General features: G+C 43.7%; 1 protein-coding gene across 1 annotated transcript in view; it reads left to right on the forward strand.

Annotated features, from left to right (window-relative positions):
* The window catches only part of GTF3C1 (general transcription factor IIIC subunit 1), a 37,788-nt gene extending 14,383 nt beyond the window's left edge, over nt 1-23,405 (forward strand). The window contains exons 15-37 of the mRNA XM_079320714.1: nt 141-407; nt 631-776; nt 1,180-1,277; nt 2,766-2,862; nt 3,587-3,764; nt 4,157-4,292; nt 5,308-5,443; nt 7,193-7,274; nt 7,919-8,104; nt 8,590-8,747; nt 8,866-9,008; nt 9,194-9,275; nt 10,399-10,511; nt 11,432-11,494; nt 12,004-12,097; nt 12,960-13,132; nt 14,137-14,421; nt 16,350-16,603; nt 17,946-18,232; nt 18,736-19,399; nt 20,850-20,889; nt 21,542-21,734; nt 23,018-23,405. Of these exons, the coding sequence (XP_079176840.1) occupies nt 141-407; nt 631-776; nt 1,180-1,277; nt 2,766-2,862; nt 3,587-3,764; nt 4,157-4,292; nt 5,308-5,443; nt 7,193-7,274; nt 7,919-8,104; nt 8,590-8,747; nt 8,866-9,008; nt 9,194-9,275; nt 10,399-10,511; nt 11,432-11,494; nt 12,004-12,097; nt 12,960-13,132; nt 14,137-14,421; nt 16,350-16,603; nt 17,946-18,232; nt 18,736-19,399; nt 20,850-20,889; nt 21,542-21,734; nt 23,018-23,239 (4,097 nt within the window). The 3' untranslated portion in view covers nt 23,240-23,405. The remainder of the gene's footprint in view (nt 1-140; nt 408-630; nt 777-1,179; nt 1,278-2,765; nt 2,863-3,586; nt 3,765-4,156; nt 4,293-5,307; nt 5,444-7,192; nt 7,275-7,918; nt 8,105-8,589; nt 8,748-8,865; nt 9,009-9,193; nt 9,276-10,398; nt 10,512-11,431; nt 11,495-12,003; nt 12,098-12,959; nt 13,133-14,136; nt 14,422-16,349; nt 16,604-17,945; nt 18,233-18,735; nt 19,400-20,849; nt 20,890-21,541; nt 21,735-23,017) is intronic.
* Nucleotides 23,406-23,582: the final 177 nt, after the last annotated feature.

The raw sequence follows: 23,582 nt of genomic DNA on the forward strand, positions 1-23,582 counted from the left end.
TTTGCTATTTGTAACTTATATTTACTTTCAACTGCCTATCTTTTCTGCCAGTTTTTTTCATATTAATTTTGCACAGGAAGCTGTTTCTCCTGCTCTAATCCTCTTTTTATTTCTATTTGGTCTTTAATCTTCCCTCCCAGTTCCAGGACTTGGACGTTCTCTTGGCTTTCTTCCCAAAATGCCCCGTTTAAGAATGGTCCACATGTTCCTCTGGTACTTAATTTATGGACACCCTTTAAATGAAACACGGCAAAAAGGAGGTGGTGATGGTGAGAAAACACAAGGGCTGGATGAGAATGCAGCTGTAATTGAAGCACAACCAGATGGGACCTTAGAAATTGTGACAGCTGTGGTGAATCCTGAGACCTCTGCACAGGAGACTGAAGTAGATCTGTCTAATCAAACAGGTAAGAAGTGGCACATCCTGACTTCACTACAGACCTTACCATTGTTCAAAAAACAGGTAAAGGCTACTTCAGAAAGGCTTGAAAATCAAAGGTTTAGAGAATTTCCAGGTGATTTGAGATTTTCAGGCTGTGAACTGCCCGTTGTGTTGTGCTTGAGCACTCCCAGTGGAACTGTTGGTGCAGGTGCTGGGTTTGGTGTGTCTGAGGCAGTTCTTGTTTGCAGTGTACGTGGATGACTCGTCCTGGATGCGCTACATCCCTCCCCTCCCCGTGCACAGGGAGTTTGGCTTTGGATGGGCTCTTGTCAGTGACATTCTGCTCTGCTTGCCCCTCTCAGTCTTTGTTCAGATTGTACAAGTCAGCTACAAGGTACTGTGCTCTTTTGTTTTCCTTCAAAGTCTGATGATGTCAGCTGTACCTATAGGCTGGAAAAAAAGATCCTCTTAATCTGTTTTAGCAAAACTAGACCCTGGAGAGGAGAGGAGGCACTTCAGTCTTTCACAGAAAAAGTTCTTGCTTTCACAGGCTTACTTTAAAAAAAATGTATAGCCCTGTAATACTGCAAATTCTTAAGCTACTATTTTGCCAAGAGCTTTTTATAATCTCACTGAATCCTCTGCCTCATTGATTAACCAGAATAATGTTTAAGCATTTTACAAAAGCAGTAAGGTTTGCTTAGAAAATATTTTAGTAGGCAGTTCTGGTAGCAAAGCTTTATACTTGAGGGGATAGTTACATTTTGCATTTTGATTAACTTCTAAAATAATTCTAGGTGGAAGGTCTGGAAGATTTTTTAAATGATCCACTAAAAAAGCACACTCTGATCAGATTTCTTCCAAGGCCAGTCCGACAGCAGCTCCTCTACAAAAGGTAAGCAGAGGAGTCAAAATAAGTGGCTCTAGAGAGGGACCAGCAGTGGCTGATTGTTTTCTCAGTTATTTCCTGTTTGTGTCAAAGAGAACTGTGGCACTTAAGACAAGGATCATCAATCCTCAAAGGATTGTGTGCCAAACTGCATTTTTCTCTCCCAAATAGAAGGTAATAAGAAACTAATAAACAATATTCATGTATGCTGTCAGGCAGTGCTTGAGAGCTGGGAGGTTCTGTCCTTCATAACTCATCAGCAGGATGTTGCTTCTGTATAAAACACACTCCTGACTGCTGCTAAATTCAGAATTTAATAGGGTCTAAGTGTTGCTGTCCTTCATAAATCTTTCCAGAGGTGCCACATTTCCCAGCTCCTGCCTCTCAGACATTGAGTTTCTCTTCATACTCTCTGTGGCATGTTTACCATGGTTCACCATTTCTGTTCCAGAAGATGTAAAACTTGAGATTGGACTGAAGTGATTTGAATGTGTGGAATCAAGAGCACCATGTTAGTTTTCCCCAGAAAATCACCACTGACAATTTATATGACATTTTCCAAACCTGCAAATGTGCCTTTGGTGAGGGAACAGAGCTGGGCAGTATCAGCAGCCAAGGCTCATGGAGAGCCCAAGTTTGCAATTCCAAACCTATTGCTAACTCTTAGAAATTAGTAAGTGGATTGATGGCATTTTCTGAAATCTGCAGGCTCCATCTGATGGGTTGATGCAAAACAATGTGACACATAACCAAGCTGTCACTTCAGCCTCCGTTCACTAAAACTTCTCACTGAGCCAAATTTCTAGCCTTGCTCTTTCTGACCCCCAGAGAAAACTCCTGCCAAAATCCAACTCTCATTTACTGCATTTAATTAGATCTTTGTGAAGTTAAATGTGGGCAAAGCTAATTTTTTGCAAACTGTCTCAGAAATGAAATCTTGCAGGCAATTCCTGCAACTGCCAGGATGTTGCCATAGATGTAGGTATGCAGGATGGAAAATGCTGCACTTTTTGCTCTGCCAAAGCTTTGAGCAACTGAAAGCAGTTTCTTGGAGCAGTAATTTTAAACAACCTGAACTCCAAGAATCGTTGCCCAGTTCTTTATACATACACACATAAAGGGATGTATTTAGCAGTCATGTTTTATTACTGCTGTCTTCTTTACATAACATGAAATTGTCTGCAGATCTGCTGTTGACCATATTTAATTCATTTTTATATATGTTATTTCTGGTTAATTTTCTTTATTACTAGCAAAATTTTGCTGAATATTTCACCAAAATACTGGGTTTGTGATTTTAGGAAGGGAAATTTGGACCCTTGGGGTATTACATGTTTTCCATAGGCTGGTAATTCAAGCAAAAATACCACTTCAGAAATTCTGTAATTCACTGGTTTGCTGAAACTCAGGTTGCTGCATGAAGGTGTTGCATTTTCTGCTATCATTTTTCTGTTTCCATGAGTGCTAATTGTAACACTCCTACCATTGCTACAGGAGATACATCTTTTCAGTGGTAGAAAACCTTCAGAGATTATGTTACATGGGACTGCTGCAGTTTGGCCCAACAGAGAAGTTTCAAGACAAAGACCAGGTAAGTTTAAAAAAAAATAAATTAAAAGGCAGTTACTTTTCATGAGTTTTTCAAGATCTGGGGTTCATAATTACCTTGAATGCAGTACTGATGTTTCAGATGGATATGCAAACCTCCAAATACAAATGATACTGTAAGCTGTGCAAATAATTTTTCACCTCTTTCTCTGGAAGAGAGCTACTCAAATGTATAATGGTGAACACTGCACACAGTAATTATCCAGGAGGTCCCAGACTGGCAAGACTTAAAGAAAAATTGAGTGTGGGATATTCTTTTCCATCAAGGTGTTAAGCTTGGTTGTCTGACACAGAATAAAGGCACTGATCAGAGTAAAATAATGAGATTCATATGCATCTTTTTATATAGAGAGCACCTGCAAAGGAGAAAGCAGATGAGACTTTATGAGGATAAGAAAGGTAATGAGGCCCCCAAACACATCCAGTCAAATCCCAAATGAGGACTTGAAGGAAATAACCCCTCTCTGGAAGCTTGGAATATCCTGTTCACCGGGGTGAAAAGAAACTGTTCTAAATCTAGAAAGGAACTTTCTGGATTGCTGTCAAGGGAATACAGTGCAATAATGAGGGAATGGGTGTGGCCTGTGTCAGAGCAGTGGCTAAAAACAGCAGAGACAGAAACTGTCCAGCCCTAACCTAGCTGTTGTATCCTGCAAATCAGGCAGTTTCAGTGATGTTTACAGCCTGAGCTGTGCTGTGTCTGGCAGGTGTTTGTGTACATGAAGAGAAATGCTGTGATTGTGGACACCACCATCTGTGACCTGCACTACAACCTGGCCCAGAGCAGCCGCCCCTTTGAGCGGCGCTGCTACGTCCTCAACACCCTGCAGGACGTGGAGAACTTCTGGTTTGATCTGCAATGTGTCTGCCTGAACACACCCCTGGGTATGGCACACCTGCACCTCCTGAGCACCCTCACTGCCCCTCCTGGGCACACATTCCTCTTCCCTTCCTAAAACTTGAGCCAGGCTCTGTTTTTCACTTCTGCTGTTTTGGAGTGTTGTCCTGTGCATCACAAAAGAAAAAGAGGTTGGGAGCTGTGTCCATATAATTCTATGGAGTTGTGATCCACTTGTGTTCATGGCAAAGCATTGCTGCACCTTAGAAGTGTCAAAGTTGGCAGTAGCCCTTCTCTGTGAGAAGCAGGCATGTTGGATTGAGAAGGGGTAAAAGTGGCAGTGCTATGTGGGAGCAGCAGCTTGCCAGAGCAGGGTGGATTGAAGATAAGGTGAATTGTGAGTTGTCATGCTGAGAGTGAAACCCCTTTGTCTGTGCAGGAGTTGTTCGCTGTCCTCGGACAAAGAGGAGCAACCTCTCAGGGGAGGAGACTGCCCTGGATGTGGACAAGGAGCAGGAGTCAGCAGTGAACAAGCACAACCTGGAACGAAAGTGTGCCATGCTGGAATACACCACGTAGGTCACCTGGGCCCTGAGAGCTGCTTGGCAGGGCAGGCAAGAGCTGTTCAGGTGCTGAGGATGTTACTGAATAGCAAAAGCACTTGAGCATCTCAGCTGGGTGTTCTGAGGGGTTCAGAGGTGAACTGAGCCAAAGGAGATGTAGTTCTGTTTCATGTTCCAAATAACTTAGCTGCCAAGCAGGTGGGTGTGCTGGAGGGATGGGATAAACAGATTGGGATTTTTTCCAGAGCAGTACAGATGTGTGTTGCAAGAATTCTGAGGAGTGCTGAGTTGGGAGGGAGGGAGGGAATACTTCTCAAGAGCAGTGAATGCCAGGAATAACAAATGTAAAGGTTTTCTGTTCCTATGCTTTATATCATGGTATCTCAAGTAGCTTCAGCAGCTCCCTGGTGCCACATTCTGAGTCCTGTCCCTTTGTGCTGCACTTGGCTGTAATTGATTGCAGATTAATTTCTAATGTGCACTGTGATGTAGAGGTGATCTCTGGAGCATTTAATCTTCTGCCTAATCACACCCAGAATACCTGGGAGGGTTGCATGCTCACAACCTGTGACAGCCATGCAGAACCTCATCTAAGTTTTTTATATTGTCTTGTGCACTGTGGTTTAGCTTTGTCAATATTCTATTCTGTTTCAATAAACAGTCTGTTTAAAAGTATTTTCAGTTAGTTCCATGTTGCAGGTAGATATATCAAGTTGTCTTAAAAAAAGTAATGGAGTTGAGGGACCCAATTCCACTGATCCTTGCTTTGAACTTCTGCATATGGTGTCTTTTTATGGCAGTAAATCTTTTAAATTGGATATCTGGTTTTTACTTGCAGTTAGGCTGGGGATGACAGTGACATCTTTAAAAAAGAAACAGTTTTGGGATGTAATTGATGGTGTAATATTATCCCCTAAACTGGGAGGGCAAGGGGAGAGTTCTGCACATTGCACAAACAGCAGTTAATAGCACTGAGAAGGAATCTATACAAAATAATTCCTGTGGGTTTTGTTCCTCTTGCTGGTAGAGGCAGCAGAGAAGTGGTTGATGATGGATCCATCCCTGGAGATGGGCTGGGAGCTGCAGGTCTGGATTCCAGCTTTTATGGGCACCTGAAACGCAATTGGATCTGGACAAGCTACATCATCAACAAGACCAGGAAGGTGTGTATTTTAAAATGTATACACTGTAGTGACTTCTCCAAATTTTAATGTTCTTAAGGTTGAGGTAGTGACACCAAATTCTTATTGTTTGCATGCTCTCAGTAAGGGTTTGAAGCACTGGAACAAAATGAGTGCCATATGTTCACAAATATTGGTGCTGAAGTGAATGAAAGAATTGGACATAAATTTTATTTGGAAACTGAATTTGACAAAGAAATTGTTAGTACATTCAACCAAAGGAGAAATACTTCAGTGAGCAAGCAGTACACATCACTTGGTGGTTCCTCTTGCCTTTCTGGAATGTAGATGTTGTCAGACAAAAAGCAAAATGTACAAAACAAGGAAATGCACAAGGAAAAAATAAAAACAAAAATAATAGGGAGGCCAGCACATGCAAATCAGAATTCTGCCTAATGTCCTGTCTCTGATAGAAACTTGTAAGAGCAATGGATATTTCCTCAGAATGCTCTCCCAGCTGTCTGCAATTTTGGCTTAAGGCCATTCTAAATCTGGAGCTGATGTTTCAAAGCAGTAATAGCTTTTTTCTTTTAGCATTAATTTGTCTGGGTTTTGAGCATATAGAAGTCTTTACTATCCCCAGCCTCCTGTGACAAAGTGTTTCAAATTTCTGCTATGTACCACCACTTCCTTTTGATGCCTTAAGCTCCCCAGTAATTGTAGAACCGAGGGAAGCTGTAAAAAATACATTCTTTGTCATTCTTATTGTTTCACTGGATTTTTGTAAACATCTCTCATGTCTCTAGTATTCATCTCCTTGTTTTTAAAACTGACATCTACAATTCTCAGAACTGTCCTGTCTTTAATCATCCTTGTTGCCTTTATTTTAACCTGGGATAGTTCTACCTCTGTCCTTTTAAAGTGGAAATACAATCTGAGAGTTTAAGATGCTTTAAGGTTGTGGCCAAACACAGATTTTTACAGCTGCTTAGTGTTGCTTTACTTCCCTAAGAATTCTATGCATTTCCTTTGCATTTTCATCATCACCAGGCATTGAGCAGGGATTTTCAGAGAATAGCCTGTAATTACTCTCCCTAAGCAGTGCACAAATCAGAGCCTATCAGTGCATATAAAATTAGAGTTGCTAATTTATTTCCCTCAGGCAGGATCATTTCACTTTTTATTCTTTCTGCTGTTCAGTCACCTCACTGTTGAGCAGTAACACAACCTCCAGCATTCTTTGGTCTCTGCTTTCCTCTCCACATCTTGTGACCAACTTCTGCCCTAGTGAAGTCCACACAAAAGAAATGGGTTTAGCAGAGAATGGCAAGACTCCCTGTACATTGCAGTTGGTTCAGGCTCAGATTTAGGATGGGCAGAATGTGCTATAGGAGGCATTTACTCAGTGTTTGTGTTTGCATTTTGGTTTTGTGCTTTTCAGAAGTTCCTTTAGAATGTAAAATGCTTTGGAAAAACACTATTTTACAGCAAACTCTGCTCTGCCTCTGTAGCAATGAAAGAATCAAGCATTTCTTTTCCAGTAATTACTGCTTTTAAACTTGAGGAGATTTCTAACCTTCACAGTCTAGTGGTCATTCCAGTACGATTTAAGAAAAGCTCTGGAGCCATTCTAATGTGTGGTAGTAATAATACAAATGAGTTCTTGGTTACAGCTAGGGATCTTTAAACTGAACATTTATTTCTGATACTGCTCAGATTATAAAGTAGATTGTTGTTAAAACCAGTGCACCCCTTTTGCATGTCACCTTTTTTAAAGTTGTGTTGTCTTAGGAAAATACAGTTTCTGAAAATGGATTGACAGCAAGACTCCAGACCTTCCTCACCAAACACCCCCTGGCACTCAGTACTGGAGGTAAGGACTGAGGCTGTGCCACAGCTCCTCCTGCCTTGGTCAAACCCAGCATGAAGGGTGGGGGTTGTTCTTGTCTCCTTCCAGTAATCTGGGATGCTCCTGGGGCAGTAAAACAGATAAATTATTTCATTCCCTATTACTGGCCATATTGAAAAGTAATTTTTTATCTCGTATTGATGACATGGGTTGGTCCTGTTTCTTCACAATGATCTAAGATGCTTCTGGGGCTGTAAAATAGATGTGTAAATAACTTTTTATAAAACAATAATTTCTATCCTTTTTAATTTCTGATGTGCAGTTTGCAGAAAGCCCAGAGGGATCAATGTTTTGTAGCACTGTTATCCAGCCTAATGTTTGAGCTAAGGAGGAGAAAATGCTTCAGGTTGAATGTAAAACCTCAGTTCTGTTCCCTTGTGTTTGTGCACTGTAAACTAGGCTTAATTACTTGATGATTCCTCATTAAGGTAGGAGTTTATTCTGTGAGCTGCTGAGAAGAGGCATGAAATGACAAGACTTACAAAGAGCAATACTGAGAGAGTATCTGTCTTTTCATTTACTGAAATTTGTCATTTGATCTCTGTATCTTAACATTTTAGAATGTCATTGCTATAATGCTCAAATGCTGCAAATATGTATCATTTTAGGCAACAAAATTAATATTTTGGGAGAACCAAAGGTAGGATCAGAGTCACTTATCCAGAAAGGGGATTGTATTGAAATAACTAAAGAACCAACCCAGGATCGAACAAAACGAGTGAGAGGTGGGAAAAGCCAAAAGAGGAAGAGGCTTAGGAAAGATGTTGGAAAGAAGACAAAGAAGAAAAAGAAAGGTAAGAAAGAGGAAAAAGCTGCATTTACTATGGCTAGGCCTGCAGGAAGCTGCTTTGGGAAAGAGGGTGTGGGACAGGGCAGCTTTGTGGCTGTGTCTGTGGGTGGCCTCAGTCAGGAGGCTCAGGTGTCCTGGGAGAAGCAGCAGCACACTGTGCCCATGAGCTCTGTGTGAGCCACACAGGCTGGAGGAATCCCCATGGGGTCTGTGCCTGAGCAGCTCCCTGCAATCCTTTATCAGCTCTTGATAGCTGGCTTAGAGATTCCTCATGGAATGATGCTCTAGGTTGTCAATTTACCAATTGTTCATTTTCTCATGCCTGGGAGAGCTGTTGCTGCATTTCACTTTTAGACCGCAACTTCCTTCCCTGCTCATCTCTCATTCTTACAAACTTGAATTGGTGCTGAGCCTGTGACAGAGGATGGAGTTAATCAGAATATAAAGTGCTGAGATAAATGTCTTCTCTTGTTTCCCTGGGATTGTCAGAAGAGGATTGTGCAGACAAAAGCAAGCGGCTGCGCTACCACGACAAGGCAGACCAGAGCGCGCTGCTGAGGATGACGCGGCTGCGCGTGACCTGGACGGTGCAGGAGGACAGCCTGCTGATGCTCTGCAGGATTGCCAGCCACGTGCTCAATGCCAAGGTGCTGAGCACACCACAGCACCCAGCTGCTGCCTGCTGCACAGGCACTGCCAGCCAGGGCTCCCTGCTGCTCTCACACACAGCGAGGTTTAACCGCAGCCCTTCTGCTCCCCCCGCAGGTGAAGGGGCCCTTTGTGCCCTGGCAGGTGGTGAGGGACCTCATGCACTCCAGCTTCGAGGAGTCCCTGGATAAAACCTCCCATTCCGTGGGAAGGAGAGCCCGCTACATTGTGAGAAACCCACAGACCTACCTCAATTACAAGTAAGAAGTGTTCTGTGTTCCAGACACAGGCTAAATTCTCCTGAAGGGACATGGCCCTCCTACATAATTCTTTTGTTTCGTGACACTTCAAAATTTCATCTTCTTTGCACCCTGCTGCTGACAGATCTGTTTTGAGCTAGGAAAATTTCAGCTCTGAGCAGTACTTTCAATTGTATCTCTTGCAGAGTTTGCCTTGCTGAGGTTTACCAAGACAAAGCTCTCATTGACGATTTCATGAATAGAGAAAATAATTATGAAGATCCGCAGGTAGGAGGGAAGTATTCCAAAAGTTCATAGAGTATTTTATGCTGTTCAGATTGCTGAGTACTTGCACTGTGATTTCATGTCTTTGACCGTTTAGCTATTTTAAAAATAGCATCATTGTAAAAATGCAGCATCATTGCTGGTTTGGGAGCAAAGTGGACACAGGGCAGCTTTCCAAAGGTACAGAAACAGCTGTGCAACAACCACTGTGTTTTCAGTGTGCTTGTTTATAAACATCCATGACTCAACATCTCTATCTGCTGATTCTTTTTTTATCCTTTCAGCCACATTGTTGTCTGAGCAAGAAAACACTTTTGCTCTGTGATTTCTACATTTTATTCCAGTTGTGTGTTGAACTGTCACCTTAGCTTCTGTGTATGGGTGCAGGACCACATGCAAATTCTAAAAGATTTGATTTGAGCAGTAAAAGATTTCATTTCTTTTTTTTTTCCATTTAAATGAACCATGATTTTTCATAGAAAAGTTGTCTACATTTTAAGTGCAAACAGTTCCATTTTGAATTTCATTATTTTCTCATAACTGGGACAGTGTCACAGCAAGATCATTTTTATCCAGGAATGACAATTCATACCATTATCAGAAAAGCCCATCAGTTCTGTTGTTAGATTTATGTTGCTCAAAGGAAGAGCAGTTGTTCATTGATGAGACATCACTAAAATAAATATGTGTTCCCAATGTCTGTCTTTGGAAGCAAATAGAAACTTGTTTCCAGAGAACATTCCTCTCATGTAACAGGTGTTCACCAAGCCATGATTGTGCAAACAGACTTCATGGAGAACATGGAAAAGCCTGCAGGGCTTGAGCAGAAGCTTAAACATAGCTCTAGCAAGAGCTCTTGCTGTTAATTCAGGAAATTGTCTTAGAACATATGTTCATGGTGCTTGGTTTGTAGCTGTGAGGCTGATTACAGATGGAACCTGCAACTGTTCACTGAATCAGCAAACACAAACTGCACGAGCTTTTCCCTGCCTTGCCTTGGCTGTTGGACTGCTTCTGACTTCAGGATTCAGCTATTGCTGCAAGAATTTTCATGCACACTTGAAAAGTAGAGGGGTTTTTCTCACTCTATGGAGGTTGATGACATTTCTGTCTCCTCTTTTCAAAGGTTTGTGCACAGGAGTTTAAAGAGTTTGTGGAAAGACTGAAAGAGAAATTCAGTTCGACCCTGGGGAATCCCAAACTGGAGATTCCTGACACTCTGGAGGAACTCTTTGCCAGGTATTTTAATCATGGTGCTTTTGGCTCTGTACATGGGGTGAGGCATGAGAGGGGACAGCAATTCAGAGCAGGTCTCTTCTCTGGGCATGATTTACTCCCTCTGTTCTTGTACCCTTAGTAAGAAAAGAAGTTTTACTGAATACAACCTGCAGTGTTTCTTGTATATCCACACTGCCTAAATATATCTAAGTGGTTTTCAGTTATTTGCACAATTTTGCTGATTTCAAACCATTCTTATTGATAAATAAGACTTTCAAACCAAAAATTCACTACAGTGTATTTTCCTAAATTGTCAAGTCCTCAACCTTGGTGTTAGAGGTGTTGCTACTCAAGTGTAACTTTTCATTGCAATAGAAATCCAGCATTTTCCAGATGAAGTGGCCCCATTTTCTATCATAATTTGTACCTGGTTGCTCAGCTGAATCATCTCAGTGCTGCTAAAAGTATTGATAAGGAAGAGCATTCAGCCTTGTACAGCATTCTCCAGCTCCAGGTCATTAAGCTCCTTCATGATGATTAACACTTGAAGAGCAGTGTGGAAAAATTCTGTCTCAGACCATTTTATGGTAATAAATGTAGCACCTTTGTAATTTTTCTTATTTTGGGAAGAGCTGTCCATTACAGCAGAAGTGCTGCTGGTGGTAACTGCAAGTCCAAAACCTCAATAAAATGACAAATTCTTTCAGTGCTAGAACTGTCCATTGTTTTATCTCCTTGTCAACAGATATTTGAGTGAGATTGAGATGGATCTGGACAGTTCTTTTCCTGTCATGCTGAGGGCTGCTGGATCAGACTGTCCCTTGCACTGACCCAGCACTTGCCTCATTAGCAGTTGTGCTCATCAGCCTCTGGGCTTCATGGCTGATGCAAAATCACAGAAAATCTGACTCCAATGTTCTCCTTTCTCTTCCCTTAACCAGGTTTCGAGTGCTGGCAATTGGAGAAGACACAAATCAAGGCACAAAAGAGGATAATCTGAGCAGGTGAACAGCAGTTGCACCATTTTCCTCATTAGGACCAGGCCACATCAGCCCCTCCCATTTGTGGAAATCATATAGAGAGTGTCCTAATTCAGTGTTTTCATCTGTTTGTTGCACTGTATAAATTTATTAACAGAAAAATACTTTTGACAGGACTGTAGGGACCTGTGACATAGATTTGGTAGATAAAATAACAGAGATGACCTCAAAATTATTTTATCACTGGGACAACAGTGCACATTTTCTATGTGAATGTTGTATCTTAAGAGGAGGAGATGTTATCAGGGAGAACTTTGTGTCAGATTATCTGGACTGACCCAGAAATTTGGGGTGGAAAGTGAGGGAAAATGTAACAGATTCCTTTACATGAATGATCCTCAACTGTAGGATTTTGTGCCTCTATGCTTCTATTTCAGAAGCAGGTGATGGAGTTTGGAGATTTTTTTGCTGGTTTAATGGGTACCTCATATTCAAAAATCACCAGGAATAATTTTATTTTTTTTTTCTTTCAGTATTTATGATATTCATTTTCTAGTGCTACAGAACCTGATTCAGAGCACACTGGCACTCTCAGATCACCAGATGGAATCTTGCCAGTCCTTTCAGGTACAGTGTCTGGAACAAACTTTACTGCTCATAGAACCATGGAATTGTTTAGGTTGGAAAAGACCTTTGAGATCATCAAGTCCAACCATCACCCCAGCACTGCCACCACTAAACCATGTCCAAGTGCCACTTCTGTATGTGGCCATACAACCCTAGAGTTTTTCCTCCCTCCCTTGGCAAATGGGTGAAAAGAAACCCAGAAATTCAGATTTGTATCCATTCTGTAGGGAGTATTCTGCTTCCAGGAAATTACATATTGTAGGAAGATTTTCAGTTTGTTGTTTTCTCTTTGAGTATGTGATTGCAAGATGTGAGATGTGAGGTTGAAGCAACCCCTAAAACTACATGAAATAAGCTCCACATCACCTCCAATGGTGCTTTAGTGCTTTATTGCCCACCTGAGCAGCTAGAATATTCTGGAGGAGATAACATAAACAATTCTAATACCCAGCTGGCACTGGTGTTGGGGATTACAAAAAAAGATCATCAATTAGTCAAGTGCTTAAGGAAGGTCAAAGTTCTAAGAGAGTTTAACAGCTCATAAGCAAGAGTGGAACCTGCACAGCCAAGCTCTCAGAATCAAGTGTTCCTGCTGAAATGAGGGGAAGAATTTACCAAGATGTGTGGCAGAGGAGCATTTTTCACATCTCTTAATTGCAGTGGGAGCCTGATCCCATTTTGCATATCAAGTGTTCTGTAGTATTCAGTTAATTTAATTGGCATTTACCACGGCAAGTCTGGAAGGCCATAAAGGGAACAGAGGAGTGAAGTGAATTTATATGGATAATTTTCATTGTGGCTTGTGTGAGTGCCTGTGACCTGGAGCAGGTGGTGCAGAGCTGTCAGTGAGGGTGTCTTGCAGACATTCAGGCTGTACCAGGAGTACAGGGATGACATCCTGGTGAAGGCTTTCCTGGAGTGCCAGAGGAGGAGCCTGGTGAACCGGCGCAGGGTGAACCACACGCTGGGGCCCAAGAAGAGCCGTGCCCTGCCCTTCGTGCCCATGTCCTACCAGCTGTCCCAGAGCTACTACAGGTGGGTGCCAGGGGCACTGCTGGGCTTGGGGCAAAGGAAGAATGTGGGAAGATAGGTTGGAAGTGCAGGGGGCAGTTTTTCCCAGTGAGTTACAGCTGTATTCATTACCAAGGAGTAGAAACAGCCTTGCCTGCCTGGGTGTTAGAAAAGAGTGGGCTAGCTGGCCACAAACTGCAGCTGCAGTTGGAGCTTCAGACCCAGAGTGTGCTGCAGTTTGGGATGGAGTCTGCTGGCTGTGCTGTGAGGAGTAAGGGACATGTGGTCATGCAAGGTAAGAAGATGCTGTGTGAGGGACAGACAGGGTAAGGTGGCTAGGAAATGGACAGGTTGGGGTTTAGCCAGTTATGCAGAGAGGAGAGAAGGAGTCAGAGTGTGTGGAGCTGCCTGTAAGAAAAGGAGTCAGTGCTGGGTAAAGTAGCTAATGAGGGAAGGAGTCAGAATTGCTTGAGAGAAGTTCATTGAAAGAATGCACAAAAGGTTTTTAATGAAGGACTGGTGCTGATCCCAGTCCAGTCCATCTCCACATAATTACTGCAGAAAAAATCTGCCCGAGTGTGGCATGGAGGTGACAACACACAAGAAGTGTCCAGAGCAGGGAACCTTCAGCTGAGGGTGCAGAGGAAGGTGAAGGTGAAGCTGATGGCATGTCAATCAGGGCCCTAAGGGAATAGAGCCAAGGGTGCTGGGCAGGACTTCAGAGACACATGGAGAGGGGAGGAGATGCAGCAGCACAGTTGTAGATGTGGTGGGAAGATTTCTTTAGCACTCCTGTAAAGCAGAAGATGATACCTTTGCTTTTTATTTGCTGTATGCTACCTGACCTTTACACAGTGCATAAACACCTAATGTTCTGGAACTAGTAAAAGGACTGAGAAAGCAGGTGTGGAAAGGGCTTAGTCACCAGCTCTAGCATGAAACTTCAACTGTTTGGCTCCTTTGTGTAACTAATTGTAAAACTCAGAGCAGATTTTGAAGGATTTGTGCTGCTTTGTGTTTTTGTGCAGAGTTTTTACGTGGCGCTTCCCCAGTACCATTTGCACAGAATCCTTCCAGTTCCTGGAGAAGCTCAAAGATGCTGAAAGATCAGACCAGCCACACAACTTCTCATTTAAAGAGGAAGAAAATGCATCATCAGAAGGCATGGTGGCATTTCCCATGGATGGCCCTGGTGGCCAGTGTGTGGCCATGCTTTCCCTGTTCTCCCTGGGACTGGTGGCTGTGAATGTGAGAATCCCAGAGCAGATCATTGTTGTGGACAGCTCAATGGTGGAAAATGAAGTGATAAAAAGGTAAATGCTGTTATTTCTATTAGGGAAACAGTTTGGGGATAACTTGGATGAAATTGGACGGGAATTGGCATTTCCTGCACCACACTGTGGCATTTTGACTGTGCTATTGCTTAGATTTTCATTTCTGAGGAGGTGCTCTGAAGACTTAATGGCACTTAAGTCAGTGCCTGTCATTATAGCCCAGGGCTGCATTTGCCTTCACATGCAACATTTCAGTTCTTGGCACTTCAGTGCCTTCAGAGCTGACATGGAAAGGAGGGCACTGGGGGCTCCAGGAGTATTTTCATTGTGCCCTGGCATGTCACAGACTGAGAGAGCTGGTAACAAGATTTCAGCTTTATCAGTGGAACCTCCCCCCACAGCAGTGCTTCTGTGCACTGTCTCCTCTTGGATTTCATTCTCCTGTAAGCCTGCAGCAATGGCATAAACTGAAACTGTCCCCAGGCAGTGGGAGCCTGGGAGCCCTTTTCCTTAGTCATTATGTGCTTTCTTAAAAGTGCAACTGAAATCTCTTAGTAATTTGACCTGCTGCTTCCTATTGTGAGTACACATGGAAAACACTTTGTTCTCTTTCTCTTTAGAGCAGCTTAATACCTGCTTGAGGATTGTTATAGTGGTCCCTCTCCCATAACATGCTGTTCTTTAAAATGAGCAGCTTCAGTTCCTTCACTTTATTCATGTCACCCAGCTCTCTGTCTTTCTCATTATTTTCTTCTGCACTGAATTGTGATGTCAAGAAACAAATGCCATGCTCTTTCTGGCAGCCCTGTGCCAATTCCATCCTGTTAGGTGAAACACCTGTTAATGCATTCCAAGATTCTGGCCTTGCCAAAAAAAAAAGCAGCCAAACCCACCCCAGTGCAGTGATCCATGCAGAGCTTATGATTGTTGTGACTCACCTAACAAGCTTCTTTTCCTTTATCTGGTTAATTGCTCCCTCTCAGTGTGGAGGGACAGATGTAGAGTACTGTAATATAAAGAACATGCATTTGTCATAGGGAGTTGCTCCCTGCTCTTTTCCAGGCTGACTGTCCAGTGTGCTGGAGAAGTTCTGAATGCAAATCCCAGCTTCTCATAGACTTGCAGTGTCCTCATTTGGGGGATCCTGTGCAAGCTGAACGAGCTGTTTTGTCAGCCAGCTCCTTAACAAAAACACACTGAGCCCTAGACTGGCCCCATTGCTGAGTAGGGGCTTCTTGAGTGGTGCACTCACTATGTTTTCTAAATGATGTGTTCCCTTTCAATTTTAAAAATGTTTTAAAAGAAGCTACCCAAGGTCTAATTCATCTTTCATTGTCCCTGGTATAATCTGCTTAAAACAGAGGCAACTTCAGAGTTAGATCAGGTTGTTCAGATCCTTCAGCTTTATCCATAGGGGCTCTTGTCATATCCTGGTATAAATAGTGTTGGTTTGACTAAGTTTGTTTTCTGGGAAATCCATCCAGGCTGCTACTGCTGTTTTTTATTCTTTACTTGGAGAATGTCTGCAGTTTGGTTTTTGATGTTTTTTTAAATTTATTATTTTTGAAAGGAACTGAAATCTGTAACTCTCTGCTCCTTTTCACCCTGAAAAATAAACAGTCTTCCCCATCCTACAGCATCCCTTGTGCTCTCACTGTCTAACAGATGTTCCCTCAAGATGAAGCATCTGCTGAACCAAAGAGCTTCAGCACTGGAAACTGAGATATTTTGGGTTCATTTCAACACATTTGCAAAAAAAGACAGTTTCCCAGGAACCTTTAATGTGTTCCCTTTTCTGTAGTTCTTGTTGTCAGTGCTCTAAATCAGCCTGGTGTGGCCACTGCCCCAGCTGTGCAGGACTAAAGCCCAGAGTGCTGTGTCCTTGCTCTGCTCAATGTCACAAATCATTCTTCCTTTGGGAAAAAAAAAACCCACCAAAGAAATCCAACCTCCTGTGTTTGCTGCAGCCTGGGAAAAGAAGGGCTGGAGGATGAGGATGACGAGGACGATGAGCTGGAGGACGGCTGCGGCGGCCGGCGCAGGATCGAGGTGAAGCCTCGCCAGGCCTCGCACACCAATTACCTGCTGATGAGGGGCTACTACTGCCCTGGCATTGTCAGCACACGCAACCTCAGCCCCAGTGACAACATCGTGGTCAACTCCTGCCAGGTGAAGGTCAGGCTCAGATCTACCCCCATCCCAGGAAGGCTCAGCTCTCCAGGTTAGTTCTGTTTGGCCTGAAGTGCACAGAAGTGGCTTGGAGCAGGAGAGATGGGGAGCTCAGCTGCTGAGGAATTGATTTAAACAAAGCCCTCTAACAGGAACATTCTGTTTTCATTACACATCCAGTTTGTAAGGCTTTCTCTCCTGACTTAAAACAGATGGCTGACTTAGGCTTTTGTTGGTAACAAGGCCTTGCCTCTATTTCATGTTGTGTTAAACTATTACTGCAGCCTGTCCTCTGCTCTGTTACCCCTCTCCAGGAGGTTTTTCAGTCCCTGCAACACCTTAAAATACCATATGATGTCACAGCCAGGCTTTCTCTTCTGTAAAGAGAAAAGAAAATCTTTCTGAGCTCCTTGCATGGAAATTTTCATTTAACTTGTCTCATGCAGGTGCCTGAAATAGTGATGTCCTATGTCTGGCCTCTTACCTCAGTAATTTAAACATTTGTATAATATTTAGAGCTTGACTGTCTGCAGTTCATCAGCACTGCCCCTTCTTAAAGAGCATCTTGTTTTCAGCTGTAATGCAAATGGATCCAGAGCCCTGAGCTCTTCAGCAGAAAGGATCTAATGCTGCCCTTGCCCATTTCTATTGCTGTTGTGACAGAAGTAAAACAGAAATTCTGTCTGTCTCTGCTGCCTCTCATGCCCTCCAGCTGTGCTGAGCTGGCTGCTCATTACAGCTGAGCCCATTGTTCCTTGGCAGCTGCCTGGAAAGTTCCAGAGGCAGACATGGAGCAGCCTGCAGGTAAAAGGGAAGGGAGCAGGAAGAGCAGAGCCAGAGCTGCCCCTCATCAGCCAGGACTGGGATGGGGTTCCATGGCCTCAGTTTTGGGTACTCTGGGGCAGTGCTGGACTGTCACTGAACACAGAGATGCTTTGTTGAACTAATTGTCTAAAGCATTGTCGAGTGCTAGTTCAAATTGTATCTGGCCAACAGCTTTCTGCTGTGGATTTTTTGATTAAAAGTGTCCTCTACAGCATTTCCTTGCCCTAGAATTTTTACTTGACCTTCTTCAAAAAAAAAAAAAAGGAGAGGATTCCCTCATTAACTCAGAGCTGAGCTGACCCAGTGTTAGAGAGAACACCACTAGGTGCTCACTGCTTTCCAGCCATAATTTTCTTTGCTGGGAGTGTGAGCCCTTGTAAAGCAGTTTGTTCCTTTTCAGACAGATATGCAAGGCAGAAAGAAAAAAGGGAATTGCAGCAATGAAGAGGAAAAGCTGAGCTCTGTTTTTAATTGGTCTATAACACCTCTAATCTGTTTGTCTTCCTGCAGTGTTTTGCACAGTAGCTGCTGCTGCACAGCTTAAACTCCCATGTTTATTTGTTTTGTAGCTCCTTCCCTGCTGGATCACATGGCTGTGGGCATCTCCTGCCTCCCTGAAACTTTCACCAGGCTGATAAAAGTCGAGGAAGAAAACTACGAGGTGGATAAGTTTCTCCGTGAATGTACAGAGAGTTATGGGTACAGCCCTGGGGATGTGGCAGCTGTTCTGGAGATCAGGAAGGCCATAGAGGCCACTTCCCACTTTGGGATTTGCAAAGCTGAGCTGAGCAAACGTTTCTGCAGCTATGAAGAGGTGGAGGCTGAACGCAGCAGGAGCCTGGAGCAGTACATTCAGGTGGGTTTACAGCTGCTTTCCATGCATGAATGTTTGCATTCTTCATATTCCCCTTGAACAGGACGAGCTCCAGGCTGTCAGAAGTAACCATAAACTGAACAGAGTTATTTATGTTAGGGAGGAGATCACACACACCACACCTGACAGCAGTCTTGCCTTAAAGTTAGGAAGACCAAAAATTAAAGCAGCATCTAATCAGAGATAGCAATGAACTTTTTCAGGAACCTAGAGGTGCCGACATCAACCTTTGGAAGCCAAGTACTTGTTCTCAGTTATATTTTAAACTTACTTTAAGCTGAATAAAAACATCTCATCTGTGATTTCAGGAGGCTTTAAGGGGTAAAACAAGTGCAGCTGGGGACAAAATTGAATATTCTGCTAAACTCTTGCTCCTCCCTCACTGCCAGTTAGATCATGACAATTCCATGACACTGGGTTAAAGTGACATTTTTCAGTGAAAGCTCCTGAGATAATTTGTTGTGGTTTTTGTTTGTTTTTTACAGGACCTCATTGCAATGCAGCAGGTTCTAGAAGTAGGAGGCCACACTGTCAGACTGGTGGCAGTAGTGTTTGCCAAGCCCTGGCTGCTGCGCTCAGTGTGCCTGAAGAGCAAAGCAGAGGATGCTGAGCAGGCAGGGGCAGACACTGCTGCCCCAGATGTGCCCCAGGAACATCTGTCCTCAGAGCCAGGGAAGGGACAGCAGTGTCTGGGACAGGAGGAGCAGCTGGGAAAAGACACACAGTGTGCCAGTGATGATGAGCCCCCGAGGAAGAGATGCAAGACTGATGTCCCCCAGGGTGACAGTCACCTCTGGCAGGGTGCACAGCCTGCTCTGGCAAGGGCAGAGGGCAGGAACTTGGCTGCAGCTGCTCCTGAGCCTGTCCCAAGCAAAGAGCCTGTTACTGGGAGGGAGGAAGCTCCAGGAGGAGACTCCCTGGGAGGGCAGGAAGAACCCCCAGGTGAACTGCCAGAGCCTGCTCCAGAGGCTGTGGATGTGCACCCTGACCAGGAACAAGAGGAATCTCATTCTGAGAACAAGGAACTCAAAGGAGAGAACAATGAGCTCAGCAGTGAGCACAGCCAGCAGATCCCTATCCCTGAACAATCAGCCAGTGAGCAGGATGATGATCTTTCCTACTTCCAGGAGAACCCAGGAGTCTCTAAAGGTATGGAGAGGCCTCTGCATCCCTGAAATACAAACCAGCTCCTCAGCAGTTGATCCCAAACCAGTAGCTCCACTTTATAAGCAAATCCTAGATTCTTTTTGCAGTGTACCAGAGAGATTGTCTTCTCTCACAGATAAATTGGCATAACACTCATTCATCTGGAAAGTCTCAGAGTTTCTGTAATCCTTCCTATGCCTTTTGTTGGAATGACTAGTCCAGAAGTATGTTTTCCTTAGAAACTTGTTTCCATGTCTTAAACTTTTCCAGAATAATTTGGATCCAAAGTTTCTCATCTCTGGCTTCAGTCCAAAGGTCAGGCATCTCTAAGCCTAGAAAACACAGCACTGCTGGTGTGCATTTAGCTGGAATGTCCATGGCTGAAAGTCCTAAACTCATTAAACCATTCACCAGGAAGCAGCACATGCCAGTGAGATTTAACAGCCTCATTTGTAACCCAGTTGGACTTTATTTTCCTTTCCTTTTTACTGCCAGTTAGAATTCTAATAGCTAGTAGTTCTTGCCAAGCTTTACATTTAGTAGTTTGTGGGGGTTTCATTTTGGTTTGTTTTTTATGAGCTCTAATCTCAGGCTGAGCCACAAGCTCACTGCTCCTGTGGTACCTTGCCAAGCCCTGCCAGGACCCAGGTCCAGAGGGTGATCCCTAACATCCCACAGCTTGGGATTGTTTAACTGGAGCCTTCCTGCAGGAAATGCATTTGGGGCTGTCTAAACAGCAGAGATCTCAGAAGTTCTTAAATTAAACTACTGAAGTACTTTCCTGGATTTAACATCCTTGAGTGGTTTGTGGCATAGGAGGGAAAAAACAGTTCTGTTATCAAACACAGAGTTCTCACTGGCCAGTGAATGTTTACATGTGCTTAAGCCAAAGCTGTTACCCTCTGGGTGTGGTAGGAATACCTTGTTAAGTAATTGTCTAATTAAAACCCATGACATAATGTAATGGGAGTTGCAGAGACAGCCTTTGCTTTGAAACCAAGCCCTGCTGGAATCCTGAGTTTGCATTCACATCTCCAGCTCCTTGGAGTTGTGCCCAAGTTCCCTCTGATTTCCAGGAGGTTTGGGTTACCCAGACCCCTGGGAGAGCTCCAGGCTGCACAGCTCTGTGAACCTCAGTTCTGTCAGCCCATACAATCACCATGGCTCAGCCAGAGCATCAGATTTCTAGGAATAAAACCTGCTGGATTGGGGAAAGGAACCACAAAAAGTGGAGTTGAGTGAAGAGATGTGGTTGGGGAGGAGGTGTGGGATGAGTGTGCTGCAGGCAGAGGGGCAGCTCAGAGCTCCCCAAACTGAGAGCAGCACGTGGAGTAGTTTGCTTCTGTGGTTTCCTAGCAAGCTCTTGCACTTCACAGCTTGGCCACCTTTATTTCTCTTCCCATTAGATAAGGAGTTTGAGTTAATTAGAAAATTTGTGTCCTGTTCTTTCCAGGAAGCTCCATGCCAGATGTCTCCCAGGCAGCCAGGGACCGGTGAGTAACAGGAATGTCTGCAGAATCCCAAACACTTGGCACTGCCAAAAGAATACTGGAAACAGCAGTTTGGAAACCTCAATTGTATGCTCTGATGAGCAGTGAGCATTGATGATGGAGAAACCTCACTCCATAGTTAATGTTCCTTTGTGCTCCTGTGCATGCTGAAAGAATGTCTCTGATAGATATTTTTACTCAGAAAACAATGAGCTCCAATTAAAACTGATTTTCCTGCACAAATAAGCCCAGTGCCAGCTTCCAAGTGCCCAGGAAAGGCCTGGAGAAACTGCAATATGAGAAATGTGAATTTCCATGCAGGGACTGTCTTTGGGACACCAAAATGCTAAAAATGAGGGATTTTCTTCCCATCAGAGAGCACTGTTACTGTGTGGTGCAAGTCTTGGATAACTTTTGGAGAATTTTAGAGCCAATGCCAAACAAAGCTTCCCTGCTCATTGAGACCCAAGGCAGCTGCTGGGGTTTGTAATGGTGCTAAAAGGGGTGAACCCCTGGTGAAGAATTTGGTAGAGCAGCCACAAGATTTACTTGTGTTAAAATGCATGCAGTGAGAACCTCTGTTAGGCAGAGATTGCAATGATGAGAAACCTGTCCTGAAGAATTCCTGGCAGCTGAGCTGTGTCTGTCTTTGCAGGGCCTGTGAGAACGTTTGCTTCATTGGGAGGCCCTGGAGGATCGTGGATGGGAAGCTGAACAAGGCAGTGTGCAAGGGCATGATGGAGGCCGTGCTCTACCACGTGATGACCAAGCCAGGCGTGACACAGGCAGGGCTGCTGCAGCACTACAGTGGGGTGCTGCAGCCCGTGGCTGTGCTGGAGATCCTGCAGGTACAGCCAGCAGTCCAGGGAAATGGGGAAAAGCAGCCTTCTCCCTTGGTGTGATTAACCAAAGCCAGAGAGAGCCACTCTCACAGTGAGGGAGGAGGGAAGCCTGATTTACCCGTGCTGGCACGGATTCTACAGCTTGAGCTTGCTGCTGAAATGGATGTACAGGGAGCTGAGAGTCCAGGTAGTTGCTGAAGAGTGGAGGCTTGTCACCATGAAATTCTAGTTTAATGACTAGTTTAATTCAGTAGTAATCACAGAATCATGGAATAGTTTGGGTTTGCAGGAACCTTAAAGATCCTCCAGTTCCAGCCCCCAGTCACCGCAGATAATCCAAGTACTCCAGCCCCCAATTACCACAGATAATCCAAGTATTCCTATATTTTTTTTCCTTATATACCTTCTAGATGGGTAATCTGCCATGAGAATCAAACTGAAATGTGTCAGTGCTAGACAATGTGTAAATCAGATCTTCTGTCCTGACATACCTGCCTACAGGTCCTTAATGGCAAACAGAATGTGGCAAGAAAATTTTATATTTCTCATAATTTTGTTTCCATATCTTGGTATTCAGTTGCCACCACTTTGGAAATGGAACTTCAATTTTTTTTTTTTTTTTCCTGTAAATATTCATAATCTGAAGCAGAGCAGTAATCCTGCAGGCCTTCCCAAAAGCATGAGTTCCCTGCTAATTGGAAATCCATTTTCCAGTGTACATGTGCCACTTCTTCCCCAGGGCTTGTACCCTGTGGTGACAGTGCCAGCTGGGAGTGCTGCCAGCTGTGCATATCTGAGTGTTCCAATATGAATTCCTGGGCAATGTGAATTCAAACCCACAAAATCAAGCAATTACCTCAACATTTTACAGAGTGGAGAACTTCAATCTAATTTCTGTACCAATAAATTCACTAAGAACTAAGTTTGAAACCACAGACAGAGCTTGTCATACATCTATTAACCATTAACAAGGACTGGCACAGAAGTCTGGGGTTGACATCTAGAGCAGCCTTAGATTTTTTTGTAACTGGTCCTAAATGTTGACATCTCTTGCTGAGCACCTTCTGTGTCAGTCACCATGCACTGGTGCTTGAAACCATGTTTGAGAGTACCTAGATATATCCAGCTATAGCCAGAGCTTGCATGTTTTTATTAAGCTGCATATCCTTTTTACCTTTGTGTTGTAACCACGGGCTCTTTTGGTATAAATTGTCTAACATTTCTGAGAACACTGCAGCTAGAGCAGCATTCACAGCATTTATTTTTTTTTGTGGTGAATTTTTTTGCAGGGTCTGGAAACTCTTGGTTGCATCAGACGATTCTACATGAGAAAGCCATCCCCAGTGTCACTCTTTTCTCAGCCAGTCGTGGAAGAAGAGCTCCAGAATCCCAAACTGAGTGAAAGCCCAACCATCTACTACGAGCCCACCATAGACTGTACTCTCAGGCTGGGGAGAGTGTTCCCCTGTGACATGAACTGGAATAAATGGGTGCAGATTATCCCTGTATAGCAGGGCTAAAGCTGAGTCTCATGGAATTGGCTTAGCTTGTGGAAGAGAGTGTTCATGCTGGTTAAATGTTACAATTTGTGCTCTGTCATGTTTTTTATTAAGTTATTTATCCTTTTTACTTCTGAATGTATTTAAACTGAGAATAAAGCTTGATGTTAAAACACAAGTAATACGTGATCCTACTTGAAGTACATTCTCCTTTTATCAGTAACTGGTAGCAGTGTGTAGTTTGTAGTTCCTGCTTTTACTGACAGGGTTTTCAGAGGTGCCAGCACAGGCGCATTTTTCATTTTTGGCTCTCTGTAAGGCCACAGTGGTAACACCTCACCTCTGCTTCGCCTTC

This window comes from Erithacus rubecula (assembly GCF_903797595.1).
Source record: "Erithacus rubecula genome assembly, chromosome: 17".
Taxonomy (NCBI): Eukaryota; Metazoa; Chordata; class Aves; order Passeriformes; family Muscicapidae; genus Erithacus; species Erithacus rubecula.